This window comes from Hemiscyllium ocellatum, chromosome 2 (assembly GCF_020745735.1).
Source record: "Hemiscyllium ocellatum isolate sHemOce1 chromosome 2, sHemOce1.pat.X.cur, whole genome shotgun sequence".
NCBI lineage: Eukaryota > Metazoa > Chordata > Chondrichthyes > Orectolobiformes > Hemiscylliidae > Hemiscyllium > Hemiscyllium ocellatum.
Window position 1 is genome coordinate 101,105,964 of NC_083402.1, and position 27,031 is coordinate 101,132,994.

Genomic DNA, 27,031 nt, shown 5'->3' on the forward strand with positions numbered 1-27,031 from the left:
TTGCTGAACAAAGAGATCTTGGAGTTGCAGGTAGATAGGATAGTGAAGAAGGTATTTGATATGCTTTCCTTCATTGGTCAGAGCATTGAGTGTAGGAATTAGGAGGTCATGTTGCAGTTGTGCAATACATGGATAAGGCCACTTTTGGAACACTCTGTGCAGTTCTGGTCTCCCCTGTGGGAATGATGTTGTAAAACTTGAAAGGGTTCAGAAAACCTTCACAAGGATGTTGCCAGGGTTGAAGGATTTGAGCTCAGAGAGAGGCTGAATAGACTGTGTCTGTTTTCCCTGGAAAATTGGAGGCTGAGGGGTGACTTTATTATAGAGGTTTATAAAATTATGAGGGGCATGGATAGGGTAAATAGAACAAGTCTTTTTTCTAGAGTGGTGGAGTCCAGAACTAGAGGGCATAGGTTTAGGTGAGAGGGGAAAAATTTAAAAGAGATCCAAGGGGCAATTTGTTACGCAGAGGTTGATGCATGAATAGAATGAGCTGCCAGAAGAAGTGGTGGAGGATGATACAATTAAAACATTTAAAAGGCATCTGGATGGATATGTGAATAGGAAGGGTTTTGGAAGGGATATGGGTCAACAGTTGGAAAATGGGACTAAACTAGGTTTGGATATCTGGTCAGCATGGACAAGTTGGACTGAAGAGTCTGTTTACGTGCTATGACTCTGTATATATTAAATGCATGGTGCCTCCCTTTCCCTGACTTTGAATTCTGTAAATGTACTCCGCGTTAATTAGCATTCAGGAATGTCCCTAATAATTTTATTGCTCTGTTTTAACATGACATTTCCCATCAGTACCTATAACTGTAACTAGTCCTTTCCACTCTCCTTATACCTTTTTTCTTTCATTTGTAATATAGCACATCCCAGGATTAAGCTTTAATTCTCGTGGCTTTGGACAATGTGAAAAGGCTCATGAACTTTCTCTGAAATTGCAGCCTTAGTCAATGCATGCATGCAGGAGTGGAATTATTTATAGCCCTATTCCTAACTAGGGGAAGATCACTCAAGATTGAAGGAATTTTAAAATTTCTCTCAGTAATAAAACACCCATGGTTTCTCTTTGACAATGGTGTTAACGTCTTAACAACGTGGTTGGCTGGACATTCATTTTAAATTGGATTCTCCCATCGCAGGAAGGGTCACCTGGAGCCTGATTTCTTTTATCCCATTGGTTGGAATGTGCATTAGCTACATTTCTGCAGGATTACCCCTTTTAGAGAAGTGTCTCAAAGTGCAGTTGATTATTGGGTAGGATACATGGTTTCCAGCATCTGCAGTCATTGTTTTTACCTAGTATATACTTAAAGGTGAGCTGTCCTCAAAGTAGATCAGATCTTTCAGTCCTTGGTTATGCCAGTGATGCCAGAAGGCTGGAAACTTGTAAAAGTTACACTACTGTTCAAAACTCCTGGCAAATCCATATCAGTCTGCTTTACTCTGGAAGATAATTGTTGTACATATTTTAGTGTAAACGCTTCAAACTGAATATGTATTTAATCCTTTCAGCTTTAACCCTTTCCAAGTGAACAAGTAAAACTGTGCAACTTGATTTGAGTGTAGGAAAGTGTGAGGTCATCCATCCTCAGACTAAAAAGGATAGAATAGGATATTTTCTAATTGGTGAAAATCCATAAACCCTGCTGTTTCAGAGATTAGATTAGATTAGATTACTAACAGTGTGGAAACAGGCCCTTCGGCCCAACAAGTCCACACCGACCCGCCGAAGCGCAACCCACCCATACCCTTACATTTACCCCTTACCTAACACTAGGGGCAATTTAGCATGGCCAATTCACCTGACCCGCACATCTTTGGACTGTGTGAGGAAACCAGAGCACCCAGAGGAAACCCACGCAGACACGGGGAGAACGTGCAAACTCCACACAGTCAGTTGCCTGAGTCGGGAATTGAACCCGGGTCTCAAGCGCTGTGAGGCAGCAGAGCTAACCACTGTGCCACCGTGCCGCCCACAAGATCTGCTATCTAAGTTTATAAATCAGTAAAATGCCACTATTAGGTACAGAAAATAATCAAAAAGAATAATGAAATGCTGGCCTTTAAATGTAGAGGTTAGTATAGGTGGAGAAAATAAATGCTTTATCTGTGTAAAACCCTGCTTTGATCACACCTGAAGTATTATGAGCAATGGAGATAGAGTGCAGTATAGATTTATAGTAATGATACCTGGATTGCGAGGATTTGGTTACCAGGAGAGATTTCAGAAGCTATTTTTTTGATATCTGGAGTTTAGAAGCTTTAGAATTGATTTAAGTTTTCAAGGCATTTAAAAGGAAAAGACAGAATAGGTTGATATTATTTGTTGGGTGGGCTGTCTAAACCTATGGGAAAATCATAAGTTTTAGGACCAGACAGCATCGGAGTAAAAATTTGCACTTATAACTGTAAAACTGTAAAAGAGTAAAATCAGGAAACTTGTACACAGAAAAGGTGAAAATTTTGCAAACTTTTCCACAAATGCCAATTGATTACAGATCAGTTTTATACTCAGAACTGAATTTGGTAAGCAAAAGTCCATTGAAGGTTAGGTTACGGATCAATTATCATTGATCATTAAATGACAGAACATATTTAAGGGACTAAATGGCCGACTCCTGTTCCCAGGCTCTTGACTGTTATTTTAAATTAAGGATCCGAGGCTACAGCTACACAGATGTACATAGATTGGAGTGCTTTCTCAACACTGAAAGACCAAGATTCTTTTCATTTCTTCTTTAAAGACATTCATAATTTCTTCATTAGGACAATGAACAAACTGTTGATCAACTTAAACTGATTCTTCGTGACTGCTTTTTGTATTGTCTTTCTCATTCTTGGAGAGTGAGTAAATGGTATATCTGCCAAGCATTTTGTCTTGATAGAGTTTTATGTACAACAGACTTAAACAGGTAGAGGGATTTTCTTTTAAATCAATATGCCAGGTCCCAGGTAAGCAAATCTGAGTTTGTTTGAGTTGAGATTCTAATGATCCGATAAAAAAAATCCTTGACTTTAATAGGATTATTCTATTAGCGAAAAACATTTATGTGCAATCATTTCAAAACTTAGCTAATTCCTGCTTCCCCAGAAACTGCCTTTGTTTTAAGGTGATCATCCTTGGCATCGTCATTTGAAGGGGAAAGGATGAGTGGCAGTATAGCATTTGAAACCATGACACTTGCATCTTGATCATTAGTAGATATACAGCATATATAGAAAGATGTTCACTATACAACCAGAAGTTTTTTTTTAAACAACTCTGGGACTATAGAGCCACGGTTAATACATCAGTTTATTAAGATCAGTTGGAATAGTACAATACAACAACCTCCATTTCACATGGAACTGCAATCTTCAGCTTCATAAATTTAATTTATGAAGTTTTAGATCCGAAGTTTTGATGCAGCCAACTGTTGAATGTGACAATGTGTGATTAACTGTCAGTTGAAGCAAAGGAGACTGACTTGTCACCAGTTCGTTTGGTGTTTCAATGAATGACATAATTCTATGTAGCCGTCAACTTCATCCCAGAACTTTAACTTCGAATTTGGCTTTGTTTTTTTTCCCCCTGTTTTTCAGTAGCAGTCAAAATCCTTGAGTACCTGTGAGACATTACTTCATTGAATGTCATGAACCAAATATGATGTCAGATTGATATTTTCTCTTTCGCTCTTTTTTTTGTTTTCGCAGCAAATAATTTCTGTAGACTTGACAAGAGTTTGGGACTAAAGCTAACTCAACATCCTCTCCCAGACTATTACTAATTGAATACCTATCCTGATTGTAGGACAATTCTATATTAAATAAATTGGGGATGTTGTCATGCTCAGTTTGCCACCTGCTATAACTCTCGAATATATATTCCTTGTGTGGAATGTGTTTCAAAATTTCTGTTGTGCGAAGTACTTGTCAGCTCCCCTGCCTGTTTTGAATCACAAATTCTAGTTGAAGTGTTAACACTGACAAATTTACTCAGGAAGATGAGGATGAAACTTCGTGATTTTAGAAGTAGCCTGATCTATTTGGCAGCTGTCAACTGAGCTACCTCTCATCCACACTCCTTATTGTAGAACTGTATCTAAGTAACTTAGTCTTTTTGCTTAACATTCTCTGTTTATTCATTCTCTGTACATGTTATTAGCTGAGTGAACCATACATGCATGTATACCCAAGGCTAGCTAGCAGATTATTCTTAATATCCAATTCTGTGTTATTTTTCCACTGTATTTGCTCTTCTCATTACCTGTCATGGATACTGGCAGTCTACCTTTTATGTCCTTTTTCCCCCATTCCTAAATTGATCTTTCATTTGTGAACTTATGATGGCTCCCCAAATCCTTCCAAAAGGACATCCATTTAAAAGTTAAATGGATTAACTTAATGAAAATCTGGCTTTTAGTATGTTTTGTATCTCAAAAGTATGAACATGGAGAAATCATCATTATCCTTTTATACAGGACACTTCCTGAACAAACTGCAAAAATACTCTGCTTGTAATTTGTTCTTTTAGATAGTCAGTGTCCATTACAAATACTTATTTTACTCTTCATTTGTGCTAAAGGATGGACGCCTTCAAAGTGGTGACCACATTCTAAAGATAGGTGACACGGATCTACTTGGAATGGGTAGTGAGCAAGTGGCTCAGGTGCTGAGGCAATGTGGAAATCGAGTGAAATTGGTAATAGCTAGAGGAGCTGCAGAAGACTCTTTGCCTGCTGCCCCTCAAGGACTTCCTGCTTTACCATCTGTACCTCCTGTAGCGGAAGAGGCAAGTATGATACCTGGTTTTCTTCTGAACACAGGGTGAGAAAAATGTTTTCTAGCTAATGATCTTGTGAGGGGAGAAATTCATTTTTGCCCAGCAAGTTTTCAATCATAATTGGATACATTGATCTTAAATTTGAGCAAAGTTTAATCTTTTTGCCAATTTTTACCAAAACCTTTGCCTAAACATGCAACCAATTAAAATGGATGTTGAGAATCTGAAAGTAAAAATACCAATAGTTGGATGTAGCTGACAGGTTTGGCAGGATCCACATAGACCATGGGGCATTGAAGGAATGATGATGTACTTCAAAGTCCAGACAGTGAGCAGCTTGGAGGGTAACTTGTAGGTGATGGTGTTCCCATGTTGCAGTCTGGTTCATTCTTCCCTCTCACTTTTCACTGTCCATTTTACAAAACTGCTACATCTCTTGGCACTTCCAATTCTGAGGAAGCATCAGCAATTGAAGCCCTACATAAGCACTGCCAGACCTGCTGAATACTATCACATTATTAGTTTTATTTGCCTTGACTGTATTTGTTTAAAAGCAGTTTGGGTACTGAATTTCATTTAAAGAAGAATGACACCATTGGGGGTTGATCAATTGTGGTCATATTGGTGTACATTACTGTATGAGCTAAAGGTTGTAAATTAATTGCAATAGAAATTGGCCATTGCTGACCATATTTTATTAAAGTATCTTAACTTTAGCCAGAGTCTGTCAGCACATGCCAGTAGAATTGAAAATCAATTGAGATCCCTTTCCCTATGCCTTTTTGGTGAAAATAGTTGGAATATAATTTGGGGACATGTTATAATTCCTATACTTAACTATGGTGATTTCCTATTTGCCATTGAGGCAATTCTGTGAAAAGGATATTTGTATTTCAATAAGACTTCTTAATGTTATGAACCATCCCAGATTGCTTCATAAGAATATTACCAGTCAAAATGTGAAACAACCATAAAAGAACAAGACCAAAAGGTTTGCCAAAGAGGTAGGTTTTAAGGAACATCTCTAAGGAGAAGATGAATTTGAGGCAGAGATTTAGGGATGGAATTCCAAAGACTGTGTGGCTGCCATTAATACTGACAGGATTATATGCTTTCTATAAAAGAACAGTAAACAATAAAATGGCTATATTTCAAAAGATAATTCAAAGTCGAGTGGTTTACTGTGTCCTACCAGACTTGGAACCAAGGTTTGTTTTTTTTTCTGTTGATTCCCATTGTTATAAGAGTTGTTGAAAATACTCACTAGATCAGGCAGTATCTATAAACAGAGAAGCAAAGAGTATGCTTTCGGTTAATGACCTTTCATCAGGAATAATAAAAACTCATATTCTGCCATACCCATTCAGTTCGATGATCTTTCATTAAAACACATAGGTTAACTCTGTTTTTCTGCCACCACAGATGCTGAGTATCTTTATCATTTTCTGTTTAATTTTCAGATTTCCACTGTCTGGCATTTTGAATCTTATTGAAGTATTTATAGTATAATCATACTTTTTTTTGAAACTGCAAGTATAAAGTATAAAAATTGTAATTTGTTTTTTACATTAGCCTGAATCAGTCTGTTGTCAGAGTGTTGATGGTGAAATATTCGATGTGGAACTTACAAAAGATGTTCATGGACTCGGCATAACCATTGCTGGCTATATTGGTGACAAAAATCTAGGTACTGTAATAACTTTAAAGATTTTTAAATCTGATTTTATACTGTTCCTTTCTTTCTATTTTCTGTGTTCTTTCAGGAAAGCAAAGAATTTCATCGTTATAAAGCCTAAACTTTGTATTTCCCACATATCAGTGAATACTGTGGTTTATTGTGACTTTGTCAGCCTTGTTTATTTTGTGGGGATGATGGTTGTACTTATGATGTGTTTCATGTTGAGGGTGGAACATTTTTTCATATTCATTTTTATGGCATTAGTATCTTAATTTTTCAGTTGTAAGCAAACATTGCTTCTGTTGTGAGATTGTACACAAGGAGTTTTCATAGGTAAAAACAAGGACTGCAAATGCTGGAAACCAAAGTCGAGATTAGCGTGGTGCTGGAAAAGCACAGCAGGTCAGGCAGCATCCGAGGAGCAGGAAAATCAACGTTTTCCCAAAGTGGAAATGTCTATCATGAGGGGACGCAATTTTAAGGTAATTGGAGGAAGGTTTTGGGGAGATGTCAGACGTGGGTTCTTTGCTCAGAGAGTGGTGTGTGCGTGGGATATGCTGCCAGCAGTAGTAGTAGTCAGATATATTCGGACATTTGAGCGACTCTTGGGTAGGCACATGGTACTTAGTACAATGAAGGATATGTAGGTTAGTTTGAACTTAGAGTAGATAAAAAGCTGCACAATATCGAAGGCCGAGTGCCTGTACTGTGTTGTACTGCTGTACGTTCTACTGTCTGTATATATAAAGTTGGATAGTGTGACTTGCAGGGATCTTGCAGCTGGATGGTCTTTGTCTGTCTGCTGTCCTCGATGTTTAAGGAGAGATTTGTTAGTCTATAGATATTGTTAGAAATTTAGCGAGTTGTTGCATTGCATCTTATACATGATATGTGTTGCAAACATAGTGGTGACTTGGAGTATGAATGAAGCTTTTTGTTTTGACCTAGATGAATTTGAGCTTCTTTAAATTGGTGGAGCTGCATTAAATTGGTGGAGCTGCAAGTGAAGAATACTCATCACACTCCTGAATTGTCTTGTACATAATGGAAAGATTTTTGACAAGTTGGGTGGCGAGTTCGTGAAGAATATCTAGTCCCTAACCTGATTTTGTAGCATGGATAGTCCAATTTAAGTTCCTGGTCGATGGTAACCCTCAAAATCTTGATGCTTGGGTTTCGGCATTGCCAGCACTCCTAATTATCATGTGGATTTTTTTTTCATTCATGGATGTGAGCGTTGCTGGGTGTCCAGCAAGTACTGGCCGTCCCTAGTTGCCCTTGAGAAAATGGTGGTGAGCTGCCGCCTTGAACCGCTGCAGTTCATCTGCTGTGGGTTGACCACAATGCCGTCAGGGACAAAATTGCATGAATTTGATGCAGCAGCAGTGAAGAAGTGGCAATATATTTTCAAAGTCAGGATGGTGAGTGGCTTAAAGGTGCAGGTGCTAGTCTTGTTCTTCTAGATGGAAGTGGCTGTGCGTTTGCAAGATACTACCTGAGAATATTTGAAATTCTGCGGTGCATCTTGTAGATAGAAGACTCTGCTACTACTGAGTGTTATTAGTGGATGTTTGCGGATGTGCAAATAAAGCGGGCTGCTTTGTCTGGCATGCTGTTGAGCTTGTTGTGTTGTTCAAACTGAATCCATCCAAACAAGTGGGGAACACTCTATCATATGCTTAATATTGTAGGTGGTGGTCAGTCGTTGAGGAGTCAGGAGGTTAATTATTGTTATGCTGCTGCTCCTTTAACAAGAGTATTTTGTTCTTGTATTTTTTAACAAGAGAGATTGTAAAGGCAGAAGTGTTGAATTGTCTAACAGTGGCAGGGGAGTGGTTTATTCTATTTTGGTTTAATTTTAGCAGGCATTCAGAAGTTGCTACAGTGCAGAAAGGTTCCAAGCTTCAGCAGACGGTTCCTGATTGTCTTTCTCTCTGAAATCTCTTTCGGAGCTGTTTTCGCTTGGGTTGACTTTACCTCTAGCCAAGGCATGTGTTCATGGGATGTTACAGGAGTTGGAACAGCTCCTTAGTTAAGTTGCTGTATTGAATCGGTTGGGTTTTCAAATAGTTGTTGCTCTAAATTCTCTTTTCTTTTGTTTGTGTTTCAACTGTAGTGTTTAAATAAATTCTGTTTGCTTCAAGTGGTTTGATCAGCTGCATCACTCTTGGAATATCCACTTCACGTCTGCCTTTAAAATAAGAGAAGTTAGTGTCTGGGCTACCTTCTTAAAATATTTTGCGGGGATCTAACCTGGTCCGTAACATATTGGGGGCTCTTGTCAGGGTTGATTTGAAAGTTCCAATTTGGAAATGCGATTGTTGGATTCAAAGGTGGCAAATGGTAGATGTTCATGTCTTTTGTTCCGGGTGTTGAATTCAGTTGGTTTAAACAGTACTCAGGCTCTTTTAATCACTTAGAGCTTTTTGGAGCTTGAAGAAGTGACTTTACAAAAGGTGGACAAAGCAAAGCTGCTGGAATTGGCAGACAAGCTGGTGTTGCAGTTGCCTTCATCTATGAGAAAAGGAGAGATAATTTAGCGATAGCTCCGCATTTAGATTTGCTGGAAATGCCATTAGAATCTTTTGGAAATGGCTAAAATTGAATTGAAAATGAAGCAGCTTGCATTATAAGGAAAAGGAAAAGAAAGAGAAAATGGAGTGAAACAGTTTTGAATTATGATTACAAGCAGTAGATAGAGAATAAGAACGAATCACCCAGACAGAGCAAAAAGAAAAGGACAGAATCGCTTTAGCAGAACAAAAAGAAAAGGAGAGGAATGCCATAGCAGAACAAAAAGAGAAAGAAAGAGAGCTTGAATTTCATAAATTGGCACATAGACAGGAAAGTTGGCTTAAAAGGATGGAGGTGAAAGTAGAAGGTAGGCTTAGTGAGGAAGATAGTGAGGATGAGTCAACCCATCGTAGCCAAAGACCTGGTGGGGGTCTGTTTAAACAAATCCAAACATTGCCTAAATTTAATAAGAATGATGTGGAAGCCTTTTTCATCTCTTCTGAGAAGGTGACCAAACACATGCACTTGCCAGTTGTCACGTTAGTTTTGCTGGTCCAAGCAAAACTTGTAGGTAGAGCCTGTGAGGTATTTGTATCACCATCAGATGAGATATCTGAGCAGTATGAGGAGGTGAAGAAACCAATCTTAAGTTCATAACAGCATGTACCAGAAGCCTACAGACAATGTTTCAGGAATCAAAGAAGGGGCCCTGGTCAGACATACATTCAGTTTGAAAGGATCAAACAAAGTATTTTTGATGGGTGGATAGGGCATTAAAAATAGAGCAAATATTGGACACTGTTAGGGAGACGATTATTTTGAGGAGTTCACAAATTCACTTCCTGAAATAGTGAGAACTCATGGAAGAGCAGAGAATTAAAATAGCAGCCGAAATGGCTGATGACTATGAGTTGGTTCATAAATCAAAATTTGGCTTCCAACATCAATTTCAATTCATGAGAGATAGAAATTGGGGAAAAGAGAAATCCTCACATGATAAAGGAAAAATAGATCTTGGTGAAGATCATAAAAGTAAGTTACCACAAGATAAAAGGAAACCTTTGAAGGGAAAGAAGTTGAAAATCCCCAGTAATTTCACTGCAATAAAGTAGACCACATGTATTTTCCTAACCCATCAGTATTGATGGGTTAGGCAAAACACCAGGTAGGCAGATGTAGGAAAACAGGATAAGCCAGTGAATTTTGTTCAAGTAGTGAGGGAAAGCAGAATGTACAACCTGGTCGGAAGTTGATTAAGGAGAAGGTACCAGGTGGTCTTAAACCACCATGGGCAGCACGGTGGCACAGTGGTTAGCACTGCTGCCTCACAGCACCAGAGACCCAGTTTCAATTCCCACCTCAGGCGACTGACTGTGTGGAGTTTGTACGTTCTCCCTGTGACTGCGTGGGTTTCCTCTGGTTTCCTCCCACAGTCCAAAGATGTGCGGGTCAGGTGAATTGGCCATGCTAAATTGCCCGTAGTGTTGGGTAAGGGGTAAATGTAGGGGTATGGGTGGGTTGCGCTTCGGCAGGTTGGTGTGGACTTGTTGGGCCAAAGGGCCTGTTTCCACACTGTAAGTAATGTAATCTAATCTAATCATTTACTTGTGAAGGTAAGATTTACTCACATAGGCCAGGAGCAGAATTGTAAAGAAATTACAATATTAAAAGATCATGTCAACCTTTTATGTTAAAAGATGAGATATGTAACTTAGAGATTGAATGTGGAATTCACGGTGAGATTAGAAGTGCTCAGTTATGTAGAGTGAGGTTGAAGTGTCCAGTGAAATGGTATGAGGACTGGAGAAACTCTTGGTTCCAGGATTACAATTTGTCCTTGCTAATGATATAGCTGGGTCACATGTTAGAGTGCTGCCTACTGTGGTTGAAAAGCCAGTGGAAAATCAGACAACTGAAGATTTATGAGATTTTTCTTGACTGTGTGGTAATAGGGTCACAAAATCACCAATTGAAACAGGACAAATCAAAGAATACAGATAAGAAAGTTGAATTAGAATTATCAGATACTATGTTTGATCAAATTTTGGGACAAAACAGGAACAGGTGAAGGACAGAGTAGATAATGTTAGCTCAGAAACTAACTGAGTTACAACAGAAAGATGAAATATTGAAGCAATTGTATCAAAAAGTGTACACTGAAGAAGAATCTGCATGTATCCCTGAGTCCAAATATCTTAAAACAGATGTCTTAATGAGGAAATAGAGTCCATCACATATTCAGGCAGATGAAAAATGGGCAGAAGTTTATCAAGTTGGATTGCCAGTGGGTTAAAGAAAGGAGGTCTTGCGGGTAGTTCATGAACTACCAGTGGGAGGTCACTTAGGGGTAAGAAAAACTCAAACTAAAATACAAAAACATTTTTACTGGCCTGGACTGCATAAGCATGTAGTTGAGTTTTGCCAGACATGTTGTATATGTCAGGTAATGGGAAAACTGCAGGCATTAATAAAACTTGCACCTTTAATACCCATTCCTACATTTGAGGAACCATTTACAAGACTCTTAATTGGTTGCATAGGACTCCTACCTAAAACAAAAAGTGAAAATCAGTATTTGTTGACAATAATGAATGTGTACACTAGATTTCCAAAGGCCGTTCCATTATGCATAGCTAAAAGGATTGTAGAAGTTACTCAAAACTTTCACTAGATATGGACTACCCATAGAGATACAGTTAGATCAAGTGTCAAGCTATACCTCAAAATTATTCAGGGAAGTTACGGACAGTTTAGGATTAAAACAGTTCAAATCCATGACATACCTTCCAGAAATGCAGAGAGTGCTAGAAAGGCAGCATCAGGCATTAAAGACCATGTTGAAGGCTTATAGTCTAGACAGTCTGGATGATTGGGATAAAAGAATTCTATTTGTACTTTTCGCCACGAGAGATGCACCAAATGAATCGACCAAAATCAATCCATTGAATTATCGTTTGGGCATGAACGATCAAGGAGAAATTTGAGTTGGCATTCAGAGACCACATATTTGGACTATGTCAAATTTTAGGGAATGGTTAAATAAAGCAAGGGAGTTGGCTCGACAGCATTTAAAGGTATCATGATGAAATAGGAGGCGGACAAGAAATCAAAAATGTGCAATCTTGCTAACTGAGTTAGTGTTAATTTTGCTTCCAGTGATAGGTGAACCTTTAAAAGTAATGTTTAGTGGACCTTATCAAGTCGAAAGATGATTGAATGAAGTGAACGATTTGGTAAGGACTCCAGACAGAAAGAAATCTCACAGAGTATGTAATGTGATGTGTTCAAAAGGTATTTTGACAGGAAAGGAAAGCAAAAGGAGAATATGTTACTGTTTTCAACACAGTGAAGAACCTAGTTCAGACTATGTCGAATTGGACATTGGTAGAATCCTTACAGTGTGGGAACAGGCCCTTGGGCCCAAAAGGTCCACACCGACCCTCCGAAGAGTATCCCACCAAAACCCATTACCCACTACTATACAATTACCCCGATTAATGCACCTAACCTAAAAATCCCTGCACACTATGGGCAATTTAGCATGGCTAATTTACCTAACAAGCACATCTTTGGGTTGTGGGAGGAAACCAGAGTACCTCACACTGCTAATCAACACAGCAATGAACCTGCACAGTTACTGCCTTTGCTGTTTGAATTCATGTATAGCGGGACATTGGAGTGCGTCTGGGAAAATTAACGAACAGTGAAATTCACAACTAATCTTGGAGGAACCAGTTTGGGAGAGGTAACAACACAGAAACAGATAAGTGAATATTTTTAAATGTTGCTTTACAGTGAATAAAGTGGGTTGTTCTTGATTATATTTTTATTGAGATATGCCTCTGGGTTAAAATTAAAAATTTAAGCCATAAGTATTAAGTTAGCTTGGAGCAGTGTTATTTTCTGGGTTTGGACATTTAAAGAAGAAGAAATGGCCTTTAGAGTGATATGCTCTTCTTGTCGGATGTGGGAGTTTAGGGAGAGTTTAGATGTTACTGAGGATAATATTTGCAATAAATGCCATTGGTTGCAAATCCTATTAGATCGAATGGATCGGTTAGAGAGACAGTTAAAGGCAATGAGGAATTTACAAGAGCAAGGGGGTAGGATGGATGGCAGTTATAGGAAGGGAGAAAAATTGCAGGTGCAATGCCATAAATGGGTTAACTCCAGGAGAGGTAGGCAGGTACTGCAGGAGCCTCCTGCGGCATTTCAGAGAACACCTCTGGGACACCCGGACCAACCAACCCAACCACCCTGTGGTTCAACACTTCAACTCCCCCTCCCACTCCACCAAGGACATGCAGGTCCTTGGACTCCTCCATTGCCAGACTATAACAACACGACGGTTGGAGGAAGAGCGCCTCATCTTCCGCCTGGGAACCCTCCAACCACAAGGGATGAACTCGGATTTCTCCAGTTTCCTCATTTCCCCTCCTCCCACCTTGTCTCAGTCAAATCCCTCAAACTCAGCACCACCTTCCTAACCTGCAATCTTCTTCCTGACCTCTCCGCCCCCACTCCCACTCTGGCCTATCACCCTCACCTTGACCTCCTTCCACCTATCGCATTTCCAATGCCCCTCCCCCAAGTCCGTCCTCCCTACTTTTACCTTAGCCTGCTGGACACACTTTCCTCATTCCTGAAGAAGGGCTCATGCCCAAAACGTTGATTCTTCTGCTCCTAGGATGCTGCCTGACCTGCGCTTTTCTAGCAACACATTTTCAGCTCCTATCCCCATTTGAAACAAGTTTGCTGTTTTGGAAATGTAGGGGGTGATGGATTCTCAGGGGAACATAGCTCGAACAGCCATGTTTCTGGTATCAAGACTGGCTGTAATGCAATGAGGGGTATTTCGGGTTCCAAGAGAGCAATTGTGTTGGAGGACTGTCTAGTCAGAGGCACAGACAGACGTTTCTGTGGCCAGCAGCGAAAAATTAGAATGGTGTATTGCCTCCCTGATGCCAGGATCACGGATGTCTTCGAGAGGGTGCAGAATGTTCTCAAGGGAGAGAGGGCCCAGCAGGAGGTCATTGTCCACATTGGAACCAATAACATAGGAAGGGAAGAGGATGAGATTCTGAAGGGAGAATTTGGAAAGTTAGGCCAGAATTTAAAAAGGGGGTCCTTGAGAGTAGTAATATCTGGATTACTACTGGTGCTATGAGCCAGTGAGGGTAGGAATAGGAGGATAGAGCAGATGAATGCATGGCTGAGAAGCTGGTATATGGGAGAAGGATTCACGTTTTTGGATCATTGGAATCTCTTCTGGGGTAGAAGTAACCTGTACAAGAAGGATGGATTGCACCTGAATTGGAATATATACTGGCAGGGATATTTGCTAGAGCTACTCAGGAGGATTTAAACTATTAAGGTGGGGGTTGGGACCCAGGGAGATAGTGAGGAAAGAGATCAATCTGAGACTGGTACAGTTGAGAAAAGAAGTGAGTCAAATAGTCAGGGCAGGCAGGAACAAAGCAGAGAACAAGTTAGGACTGATAAATTAAACTGCATTCATTTCAATTCAAGAGGCCGAATAAGCAAGACAGATGAACTCAGGGCATGGTTAGGAACATGGAACTGGGATGTGATAGTTATTACAGAAACATGGCTCAGGGATGTACAGGACTGGCAGCTTAATGTTCCAGGATCTAAATGTTAGAGGAAGGACAGAAAGGGAGGAAGAAAGGAGGGGGAGTGGCATTTTTGATAAGGGATGACATTACAGCTGTACTGACGAAGGATATTCCCGGAAATACTTCCAGGGACGTTATTTGGGTGGAACTGAGAAATAAGAAAGGGATGATCACCTTACTGGGATTGTATTTTAGATCCCCTAATAGTCAGAGGGAAATTGAGGAACAAATTTGTAACGAGATCTCAGTTATCTGTAAGAATAATAGGATAGTTATGGTCGGAGGTTTTAACTTTCCAAACGTAGACTGGGGCTGCCACAGTATTAAAGGTTTAGATGGAGAAGAATTTGTTAAGCATGTAAAATCAAATTTTCTGATTCAGTATGTGGATGTACCTACTAGAGAAGGTGCAAAACATGGCCTACGTTTGGGAAATAAGGCAGGGCAGGTGACTGAGGTGTCAGTGGGGGAGCACTTTTGTAGCCAGCGACCAAAAGTTTTAAAATAGTGATGGAAAAGGATAGACCAGATTTGTAAAAATAAAGTTCTAAATTGAAGGAAGGCTAATTTTGGCTGTCTTAGGCAAGAACTTTCAAAAGCTGATTGGGGGTAGATGTTCTCAGGTAAAGGCATGGTTGGAAAATGGGAAGCCTTCAGAAATGAGATAACGAGAGTCCAGAGACAGTATATTCTTGTTAGGGTGAAAGGAAAGGCTGGTGGGTGTTAGGAATGCTGAATGACTAAAGATATTGAGGGATTGGTTAAGAAAACCAAGGAGAAAGTGAGGACTGCAGATGCTGGAGATCAGAGCTGAAAAACGTGTTGCTGGAAAAGCACAGCAGATCAGGCAGCATCCAAGGAGCAGGAGAATCGACCTTTCGGGCCTAAGCCCTTCTTCAGGAATTCCTGACCTGCCTGACTTGCTGCGCTTTTCCAGCAACACATTTTTCAGCTAAGACAAACAAGGAAGCATATGTCAGGAATAGGCAAGGTGGATCGAATGAATCCTTAGTATAAAGTCAGTGGGAGTATACTTAAGAGGGAAATCAGGAGGGCAAAAAGGAGACATGAGATAGCTCTGGAAAATAGAGTTAAGGAGAATCTAAAGGGTTTTTATAAATACATTAAGGACAAAAAGGTAACTAGGGAGAGAAAAGAACCCTTCAAAGATCAGCAAGGCTGTCTTTGTGTGGAGCTGCAGGAAGTGGGAGAGATAATAAACGAGTATTTGCATCAGTGTTTACTGTGGAAAAGGACGGGGAAGGAATAAATGTAGGGAAATAAATGGTGACATCTTGAAAAATGTCCATATTACAGAGGAGCAAGTACTAGATGTCTTGAAATGCATAAAAGTGGATCAATGTCCAGAACCTGATCAGGTGTGCCCCAGAATTCTGTGGGAAGCAAGGGAAGATGGGCCCCTTGCTGAGATATTTGTATAATCAATAGTCACAGGTGAGGTGTCGGAAGACTGGAGGTTGGCTAACATGGTGCCACTGTTTAAGAAGAGTGGTAAGTACTCGCCAGGGAACTATAGACCAGTGAGCCTGACATCATGAGACCTCAATTAACATGCAAAACTGACAGGATCTCTTCCATATTTCCAAAAACAATTCTCAGGTAGATTAGATTAGATTCCCTACAGTGTGGAAACAGGCCCTTCGGCCCAACAAGTCCACACTAACCCTCCAAAGAGTAACTCACCCAGTTCCATTTCTCTCTGACTAATGCACCTCACACTATGGGCAATTTAGCATGGCCAATTCATCTGCACATCTTTGGACTGTGGGAGGAAACTGGAGCACCCGGTGGAAAAGCACGCAGACAGTCACCTGAGGTTGTATTTGAACCTGGGACGCTGGTGCTGTGAGGCAGCATGCTAACCACTAAGCCACCGTACCACCGTATCAAAATGATTTAACTTATTTCCATAGGGTATGAGCTAATACTTAACTTTGTACAGTACAAATTGCAATAAAAGAACTAATGTTTTGATTTATTTACATGTTACTTAAGAGTATGTCATAAGAAATTGCTCGATGTTTGTTTACAAATAATTGTCTGAATCCCAACAGTGCAATTGGAGGGGAAACGTGCAGAGTAATTGCTTGGTGTTTTGGCAGAGACCTGCAAGTGTATTTCTGTGACAAGCTGTATTTATAAGCACGTTTTACCATTCTAAAAGATAACCTGAAGCCAAGCCACATTTATTTGCATTGCTGCGAAATTGTCGTCCCATTTCCCAATCCCTTCCACCGTCGAAGAAAACTGTTCATCAACACAGTATAGTTTTACCTCCTTCATCTTTATTCTGGACCGTGAAGGGAGAGAGAACGATCGCTCATGTGCACAGAGACATGAGTTCACAGTCTTCTCTGGAACAGCAGTTTCTCAATAAACTATATAGTCATTTTACAGGGAGGAGCATCCAGATAAGGCAACATACATATTAATTAAGTGACCGTTACAATCAGCGAGTGTCAATAGTAAAGATTAAGCCATCTGCTGTTACACAATGAATAACTGGCTTCCCATAAGGAATACTTTTCAACTTGCTAAACTGACCTCATACTGAGCGTTTCCAATATTGTAAAATCCCTCTACATAATGACTGCTTCTCTACCTTGTCAACCTTTTACCCTTGCCTCCAGCACTTCATTGTTAACTGTAAGTTCTTGCTTGATCTGAGTCATGCTCAGCTGAGCTGCTTGTTTCATAAAACTCAGAGTTTAACTCTTTCCATGCCTGTTTATACCCTGTACACATTGTCAGAATCACATGACGTTAAGTACAAATGATAAATAGAAAAGATTTTCAAGAGTGCCTTAAAGAAGAAAAGCAAATTAGACAGTCTCGAGAGACAATTCCAGAGCTTAGGATTACCATTAGTGAGACGATTGAAATTGAGAATATTCAAAAAGCCAGAATTAGAGGAGTGCAGATATCTCTTATTGGCAGGAGGGGTTTAGAGGGAGTGAGGGGCAAAGCCAGCAAGGGATTTGAAAATGAGGATGAGAATTTCAAAAATCAGGTACTAATCTTGTTAGTAGCCAAAGTTTGCTGTCTAAGAATAATGTTCTTCCCAGGGTAGCTGTGTCTGTTGGAACCTTTTTAAATCAAGGTTCAGCCTGCAACTAGCCTCCAGGGCTGGCCTCTCGAACCAAAGAAGCTTGTTTTGTCTGTTATTTTCCTTTTACAGGCAGCTTCAAGGTCTGTAAGTCATTCCCAGCTAGCAATTCCGAATTCACAGCTTCAAACCAAAAATCAATAAAAGAATAAAATAAAAATAATGAAAACTCAGCAAGGGTTCTAAAACACAGGTTAAACATGGGGCAAGAACATCTGCTTTACTACCTATCATCATGACCCCATAGCTGGTGAATCAGTTCTCCTCTATGTTCAGCGCTTAACAGAGGGAGAAAAGGGCACAGTGTACAGTATTTTGGAAACTTCAATCACCATCGGTATGTGATGTGCCTATGTACCACTGACTAAGTAGGAGAAAGTGAGGACTGTAGAAATTGGAGATCGGAGTCGAGAGTGTGGTGCTGGAAAAGCACACAACAGGCCAGGCATCATCCGAAGAGCAGGAGAATCGACGTTTCGGGTATAAACCGATTCTTCTGTTCCTCGGATGCTGCCTGACCTGTGCTTTTCCAGCGCCACATCCGCTAACTGAGCAGGCCAAATCTTGAAAGACATAGCTAGACTAGACCTGTGGCATATGGTAAGAGGGAAAAAACTAATTGATATTGTTCTCACCCATCTGTTTCTTGTATAGTTCTTTGTGGAGACAAACTCGTCTTGTGTGCCTTAGTGTATGCCAAATGGTATAGATTTAGAACCAATCTAGCAACTCAAAACTGTGCATAATGCCTCCGTTTGTAATTGATGGTCTGACATTTCCCACACTCTAGCATCACCATCAAGCCAGTGGATCAACTTTTGCTCAGCGAAGACTGCAGGACAACAGGCAGTAACAGCACCAGGCGTACTTAAAAATGAGGTGTGAAATTGCAGTATAGTACACAAATAGTGGAAGCTGCATGCAGTTGACAGCTAAGTGACCTCACAACCAATGAATCAGGCCTAAGTTCTGGGTTCTACCATGTCTAGTTATGAAGTGTCTTGGATAATTGAATTACCAACAGGATGATACTACAAGTATTCTCATCCTTAACAATGTGGCAGTTCAGCATGAATGCGAAAGATGAGGCTGAAGTATTTGCATCCCATTCTGGTTAGATGTGCCAAGTCAAGGATTTACCTTGTCACCACCATCAGAGTTTCATTCCCTCCCCTTCCTTGTCAGCCTTATGCAGGGACCATTTCCTCCGGTATGCCATGGTCTTCACTCCCAACACAATGCCCCTCCGCCTCATAACACCTTCCAATGCAACCGTAGAAGGTGTAATACCTGTCCATTTACTTCGTCCCTGCTCAGTATTGAAGGGCCCAAACACGCCTTCCAGGTGAAGCAGCGCTTTACCTACATTGCAGTACTGCATTCGTTTCTCACGATGGGGTCTCCTCTACATTGGGGAAACGAAGTGTAGACTGGGTGATGGTTTCACAGAACATTTGCGTTTGGTCTGCAAAAAAGACTCTGAACTTCCAGTTGCCTGCCACTTCAACATATCACCGTGTTCTGTCTTCTGTCTTCCATATTTCTATCTTCGTCTTGCTGCAGTGCTCTAGCAAAGCTGAGCAGCACCTAATTTTCTGCTTAAGGACCCTGCAGCTTTCTGGACTCAATATAGAGTTCAATAACTCTAGGGCTTGAGCTTGCCCATGTTCTTACCCAACCCCACACACCAGGCCTTATATAGTCTGCTATTATACACAACCCATTGTTAGTCACTAATATTCTCCATTAATAGCTATTCCCTTTCCTAGCCAGATTGTTAGCTATTCCTTTGTCTGTCCAACATTTTTCTCCCTTTTTGGGTTCTCTCCCCACCTATTATTTACTCCATACTGACACTTTCCTAGCTTCCATTGGTTCTGAGGAAGGGTCACTTGACCTGAGATGTTAATTCTGATTTCTCGCTACACATGCTGTCAGATTTGCTGAGTTTTTCCAGCAAATTCTACTTCTGTTTCTGATTTACCAGCACTCTTGATTCTTTCGCTTTTCTTCAAGTCAAGTATCTATCTTGGTCTTCTCCCAAGGTCTCCAGCATGATAGTTGCCAGTCTTTAACTTCTAAACCAAAACAAAGAACTGCAGGTGCTGGAGATCTGAAACAAACAAATAAAAATTACTGGAGCAACTCAACAGGTTTTACAGCATTTCTGGACAGAAAACAGTTAACATTGAGAGTCTACTGATCCAGATGACAAGAACTGTAGCAAGAAGGCAGCTCACATTTCAAGAACAATTGCAGATGGGCAAGAAAAACTGGCCCAGCTAGCAATATCAACATCTGTGAAAGAGGAAATGAGCAGTGCAGATGCAGGAGATCACCAGTCTCTGGACTCTGCCATTTCTGTCACCTACAGTCAGACCCCACCAACAGAGATGTATTTCCCTCCCCACACTGCTATCAGCATTCTGCAGACTATTCTGTCTGCAACTCCCTTAATAGGTCCACACTCCCCAACAACCCACTCTCCACTCCCAGTACCTTCCTTTTCCACCCCAAGAGGTGTAAAACCTTTGTCCTCACCTCCCCCCTCACCTCCATCCAAGGCCCCAAAAGTTCTTTTCACATCTGGAAGAGATTTTCCTGCACCTCAACACCTCATCTACCGTGTCCGTTGCTCTCTGTGGTCTCCTTTACATTGGGAAGACAGGATGCCAATTTGTGGAACAGTTTAGAGAACACCTCCCGGACACATGCACCAAACAACCACAGCACCCTGTGGCCAACCACTTCAGCTCCCCCTCCCACTTTGCCAAGGACATGCAAGTCCTGGGCCAAATCCAAATCTCTGATACCTGAAGGAAGAATGCCTCATTTTCTGCCTCAGTACACTCCAACTACACGGAATCAACATCAATTTCACTAGTTTGTTCGTCTTTCCTCCCCCACTTTATCCCAGATCCAACCCTCCAACTTGGCACCACACTCTTGAACTCTTGTGGGCGGCACGGTGGCACAGTGGTTAGCACTGCTGCCTCACAGCGCCTGAAGACCCGGGTTCAATTCCCGACTCAGGCGACTGACTGTGTGGAGTTTGCACGTTCTCCCTGTGTCTGCGTGGGTTTCCTCCGGGTGCTCCGGTTTCCTCCCACAGTCCAAAGATGTGCGGGTCAGGTGAATTGGCCATGCTAAATTGCCCGTAGTGTTAGGTAAGGGGTAATGTAGGGGTATGGGTGGGTTTCGCTTTGGCGGGCCGGTGTGGACTTGTTGGGCTGAAGGGCCTGTTTCCACACTGTAAGTCTAATCTAATCAAATATCCTACCTGCCCTTCTTCCTTCCCACCTATCCGCTCCACCCTCCACTCCAATCTTTCACCATCACCCCCCGCCTTCATCACCCCCCCCTCCGCCTTCATCTCCCTATCCCACTTATCTCTCAGTCCCCCTGGGCTTCCTCACATTCCTGATGAAGGTCTTATGCCCAAAACGTCAACTCTCCTGTTCCTTGGATGTTGCCTGACCTGCTGCCCTTTTTCAGTGCCACACATCTGTGAAAGAGTCCATGTAAGGGCAATCACTCTTACTTCAGCTCACCTCAGGGAGATTCAGCTCTTTTGTCCATGTTTAGATTGATATTGTAGTCGCATCAGGAGATGAATGGTCTTGGTGATTGATTAGCAGGTTATTGTAAGTGTCACTTGGTAACACTGCTACTGTCTTCCATTGTCATGCTGATGACTGAAAGTAAGCTGCTATGGAGTGGTAATTGGCTGAATTAAATTTGTTTTTTATGCAATCTTCAACGATGGGAGGTCAATGCTAGAATTGGAACAGCTTGTTTTGCACATGGCTAGTTCTGTAGCATATCTTCAGCACCATGGCCTGAATGTTGCTGGGATGATAACCTTGGCTGTCTTTAATGTGGTCACCTGTTTCTTTTAATTCACATTTCACATGAGATAATTATCTGAAGACTGGTATTTGTAGGATGGGCTTTCTTCTCCATTGGATTGTTGGTGGTCATTTACAAAGTAATCTTTTACTGAAAGAGGGAGAAAAATATATGGAGACAGTATTTGGTTAAAAAGGAAACTATCTGCTTCTGAAAAAAATTGAAAGGTGAAAAAACTCATGACCCTTTGTTTTGTTGTAAATAAAGGAGTTTGCTTTATTTGCCAAGCTGGCATTTTTGTGTTCCTGTTTTATATTCAAAATTTGAATTAGAGATATTGGAATTACCCGTTTGGCATAAAACCAAGCTGCATTGTTGTAAACAATCTGTGTTTGATTTTATGGAACATGACCTACCAATGAAGATTTGCTGTGAATTAAGCATTAATATTTTTGAGTTTTCCAAAGATTGAATGTATATTTAAAAATTTATATGGATGGGTTTGTGGTTACAGAGCCTTCTGGTATCTTTGTGAAAAGCATAACTCGAGGAAGTGCGGTTGAACAGGATGGAAGAATACATATTGGTGACCAGATAATAGCTGTATGTACAATTTTTATATGGAGAAATCTTCAGATTTTCCTAAGATACTTAGTAAACTGCATAAACTCTAGTCATCTTGCAATCCTGCTTGATGGCAATATTGGGCAAGTCCAATCCCATAATGAAACCTGACTTGATTGATTATAGATTTACTTTTGCGGTTTGTTACTGTGAAGATTAATCCCTGAAAAAAAAACACATTCACATAAGTCTGCGCCAGTGAAACAGAATTTCACCTATTTTCAAATAATATGTTACGAATACTCAAATCCCAGGAATATGTTAACCCTAACTCAACTCTTGAATTTTCTGTTTATAGTCAGAGATGTACAGTATGGAAACAGAGCCTTCGGTTTAATTCATCCATACTGACCAGATATCCTAGATAAATCTAGTCTTGTTTGTCAGCTTTAGGCCCATATATTTCTTAAACACTTTCTATTCATATGCCCATCCAGATGCCTTTTAAATGTTGAAATTGTACCAGCCTCCTCCACTTCCTCAGGCAGCTCATTCCATGTATGCACCACCCTCTGTGTGAAAAAGTTGCCCCTTCAGGTTCCTTTCATCACTTTCCTCTCTCACCTTAAACCTATGCCCTCTAGTTTTGGAGTTCCCTATCCCGGGGAAGAGACCTTGACTGTTTCCCCTGTCCATGCTCCTCATAATTTTAAAAACCTCTATAAGATCACCCCTCCGCCTCCAACTCTCCAGTGGAAGTAGCCCAAACCTGTTCAGCCTCTCCCTATAGCTCAAACCCTCCAACCCTGGGAACATCCTTGTAAATCATTTCAGAACCCTTTCAAGTTTCACAACATCCTTCCTATAGCAGGAAGACCAACATTACACGCAGTGTTCCAAAAGTGGCCAAACTGATGCCTTATACAGCTGCAATATGACCTCCAAATATTATAGGAAAAAGTGAGGACTGCAGATGCTGGAGATCAGAGCTGAAACCTTCCACCCCGACCTCAAATTCACCTGGACCGTCTCAGACACCTCCCTCCCCTTCCTACACCTTTCCATTTCTATCTCAGGCAACCGAATCAACACGGACATTTACTACAAACCGACCGACTCCCATAGCTACCTAGACTACACCTCCTCCCACCCTGCCCCGTGTAAAAACGCCATCCCATACTCCCAATTCCTTCGTCTCTGCCGCATCTGCTCCCAGGAGGACCAGTTCCAATAGTGTACAACCTAAATAGCCTCCTTCTTCAAAGACCGCAACTTCCCCCCAGACGTGATCGACAATGCCCTCCACCGCATCTCCTCCACTTCCTGTTCCTCCATCCTTGAGCCCCGCCCCTTCAATCGCTACCAGGACAGAACCCCACTGGACCTCACCTACCACCCCACCAACCTCCACATACATCTTATCATCCATCGTCATTTCCACCACCTCCAAACGGACCCCACCACCAGAGATATATTTCCCTCCCCTCCCCTATCAGCGTTCCGATAAGACCACTCCCTCCGTGACTCTCTCGTCAGGTCCACACTCCCAACCAACCCAACTTCCACTCCCGGCACCTTCCCCTGCAACCGCAAGAAATACAAAACTTGCGCCCAGACCTCCCCCCTTACTTCCCTTCAAGGCCCCAAGGGATCCTTCCATATCCGCCACAAATTCACCTGCACCTCCACACACATCATTTACTGCATCCGCTGCACCCGATGTGGCCTCCTCTATATTGGGGAGACAGGCCGCCTACTTGTAGAACGTTTTAGGGAACATCTCTGGGACATTTATGAACATAAATGGTTATGAACATTTATCATAGTGAGAAAGTGATCTAATTTTTTTAACTGATGCTCAGCCAAGTGAAATAACTATATCTTATTTTAATCTTAAACTGTATTGTTTAAATTTATAAAATATGTTTAGAATCCCTACAGTGTGGAAAGAGACCATTTGGCCCAACAAATCCACACCAAAACGCCAAAGAATATTCTACCCAGACCCAATCCCTACTCTTTTACTCTACATTTACCATGACTGTTGCACCTAACCTACACATCCCTGAACACTATGAGCAAATAACATGGCCAATTCACCCAACCTGCGCATCAATGGACTGTGGGAGGAAACTGGAGCATCCAGAAAAAACCCACACAGACACCAGGAGAATGTGCAAACCGCTCAGCCAGTTGTCTAAGCCTGGAATTGAACCTGGGTCCCTGACGCTGTGAGGCAGCGGTGCTAACCACTGAGCCACTCTGCTGCCCGTGTTCAAGTATTCTGAACAATTAATATCATTATTTTAGAAAAGGAAGTAAATACGTACTTTTCATGTCTAAACAGTGACCATCATCTAATGTGTGATTGGAATATATGGACAATTTTTGGCAGTACGCTTTTCATGTCATGACAGCTGATGCAATTAACTTGATCCATGATTCTATGCAATTTGAAATCTATAAATAACAAAAAAAGAATCTCTGAACTGCCAGATCAGCTAGCCCACCCACCCATTTTGTTTTTAGTGAGAGTATAATTTTGTTATAAAAGATCATTTTAGTTATAATTTGGGCAATGTAGTCTAAATCTGTTTCCATTCTAGGTGGACGGAACAAATATTCAAAGTTTCACTAATCAGCAAGCCGTGGAAATGTTGCGTCACACTGGCCAAACTGTGTGTCTTATTTTAATGAGGAAGGGACACGAAGCAGGAACTTTGACACAGCCTGACTGCAAAGATGAAGTAAAACCTGAGAAGTGTAGAGATGTCCTCACAACGGATAATAAACATGCTTCAGGTACATTAGTTCCTGCCTGCGTTATGAATTTGACTTGCAGTTGTTATCGTGCTTGATTTTATGTTTGTATTGTTCTAGAAATGTTTAGAAAGTAGATAATTTGGTTAAAATCGTGTTTGTCATAAGGCAGCTGAAGGGCCAGAAGCAGGTTCTTATTTTAAGTATCTTTAGAAAAATGCACAGAGGAAACATTTAAAATAGATGAAAGCATTAAGTGTAAGTAAATGTATGTTAAAGCAAAATACCAATGAGAGTTGACTTGGCAGTAACCCAGTCTTTTTGAGGAATGAAAATTGAATGCTGCCAGTTTGATTGTTAGTCTTGGGGGTTTTTATGCAATATGGGAACTTGTGGATTTTAAACGTAGGCAAATTATTTGTCTCCTTTTATGTTAATGATTGAAGATTCATCAGCTTTGGTGAATAGGATTTCAAATACTTCACCTGTTGCGGAGCAAGAAATTGAAGCTGAAAGTGACACTGGGTTCACGGCAGGTACAGATTATCCTATGTGAACGCATCACTTGGCGAGTTATTGTCAGGTACTTGCTTAAACCATAGCATGACTTGGAGATTGTAATTGGAAACCTTTTGGTGTCTATGTCAGCAATCAATATGTGGTATGTTTGGCTTTACATGACAGAATGCAGAGTAGTAACCACTCTAAAATAGGTAGAGCTTCCACCCTGCACCCATATATTTGGGTAAATTAGTGGACTTGGCCTTGAATCAAAGTTCCTTAACTGAACATGGCACCTGCTTTTTTTGCGGTGGGGGGTTGCATTATGCAGAGGTGGCTGTCTCATGTCCGAGTTTGGTGGTCCAAGTGTGTGGAACCAATGTACGTAAAATTACACCTGTTAAGTGCTGATCTGAACTTTATGGATTCATTTGGCTAGCTAGAGTATCCTCTTGAATAGGTAAGGTCCAGTGTTGGGTATGGTCATGGGACACCTTTGGGACAAGTCAATTGTTCTTTGAGAGAAGTAAGGTGTTGTTTCAGTGGTGAAGGTTGGAGTGGATCAGGGTACATGGGGGCATGCGGTCGGCATAAATAATCTATGGGGAAGTAGGGGTTAGGTATTCACATTTCCAATTCAAGACCAATAATTCAGATCTGAGTGTTTAAGTTCAAGAGTAAATTCTGCTGTCATCTGAAATTGAGCTTATAAGATGTCATGTCAGTCTTTTTCATTATTGACCTGATCATTTCAGTTTTATAATGTTGAACTTCTGATTGTTTAACTTAACGAATCATTCGTTTTATCTTTGAAACTGGTCTATACTATTTACTGTTGCACATTGTGGTAGGCAAGACAAGAAACATGTTTGGTAGATAAGTTTTACGAGTTGAATAATTTTTGAATCTAGTGACTGAAATGCTCAATATTTATAGAAGCAGATAGCAAATGAATTATACATTCTTCCAAAATTTTATGTAATAAGAAGGTTTTTAAAATAATATTCAATATTACAAATCTTAAGTGAAATAAAATTTGTTTTATAAATCCTTCTTCACTCCAGGCTTTCAGCTGAACTCATCAGAAGAGGAAAGACTTTGTGTTAAATGGCAGGAGATTCTTGGCGCTAACTCTGAAATTGTGGTATGCAAATGAAAAATGTACCTGTTGCAATTCAGTTAAGAATTTCTGGGCATGGCCAGCTTATATATAATAATCCACTGTCAAATATCACAAAGTATTTTCAGAGAGGTCCTTTTCAGGTATACTATAACACTGATCAATTAATTTTCTTTGGAGCCATTTGATGTAATTTTTTTTGCAGCAGTGACATGAAATAAGCTCTCAGTGGATTGGCTGATGATTTTTCACCCACTTTATTTTTCATTGATTTGAAAAATATTGCCAAGGTTTTTGCCAAGTATAAAAATAACTGGAAAATAAGTCCTCAAAATGGGCCATGGAGAGATGGGGAGAGTGGCATGGTTTGTTTGGGAGGGTACGAAAGGTGAAGGGGTATGTGGGTCTGGTGGAATAGGTTGGAATGGAGGATATGAGCAGTGTAGTGATGCAGAGGTTTGACTTTGAATGTCTAGGGGTCATAAATTAGAATGGGTTGCCATGGATG

The 27,031-nt window shown here is 40.8% G+C and overlaps 1 protein-coding gene across 1 annotated transcript in view; it reads left to right on the top strand.

Moving 5' to 3' along the window:
• Positions 1-27,031, top strand: part of LOC132824441 (multiple PDZ domain protein) — a 381,408-nt gene that overhangs the window by 102,734 nt on the left and 251,643 nt on the right. Inside the window, exons 9-14 of the mRNA XM_060838941.1 lie at positions 4,577-4,787; positions 6,357-6,461; positions 22,093-22,181; positions 24,749-24,944; positions 25,349-25,438; positions 26,468-26,547. Coding sequence (XP_060694924.1) covers positions 4,577-4,787; positions 6,357-6,461; positions 22,093-22,181; positions 24,749-24,944; positions 25,349-25,438; positions 26,468-26,547 — 771 coding nt within the window. The remainder of the gene's footprint in view (positions 1-4,576; positions 4,788-6,356; positions 6,462-22,092; positions 22,182-24,748; positions 24,945-25,348; positions 25,439-26,467; positions 26,548-27,031) is intronic.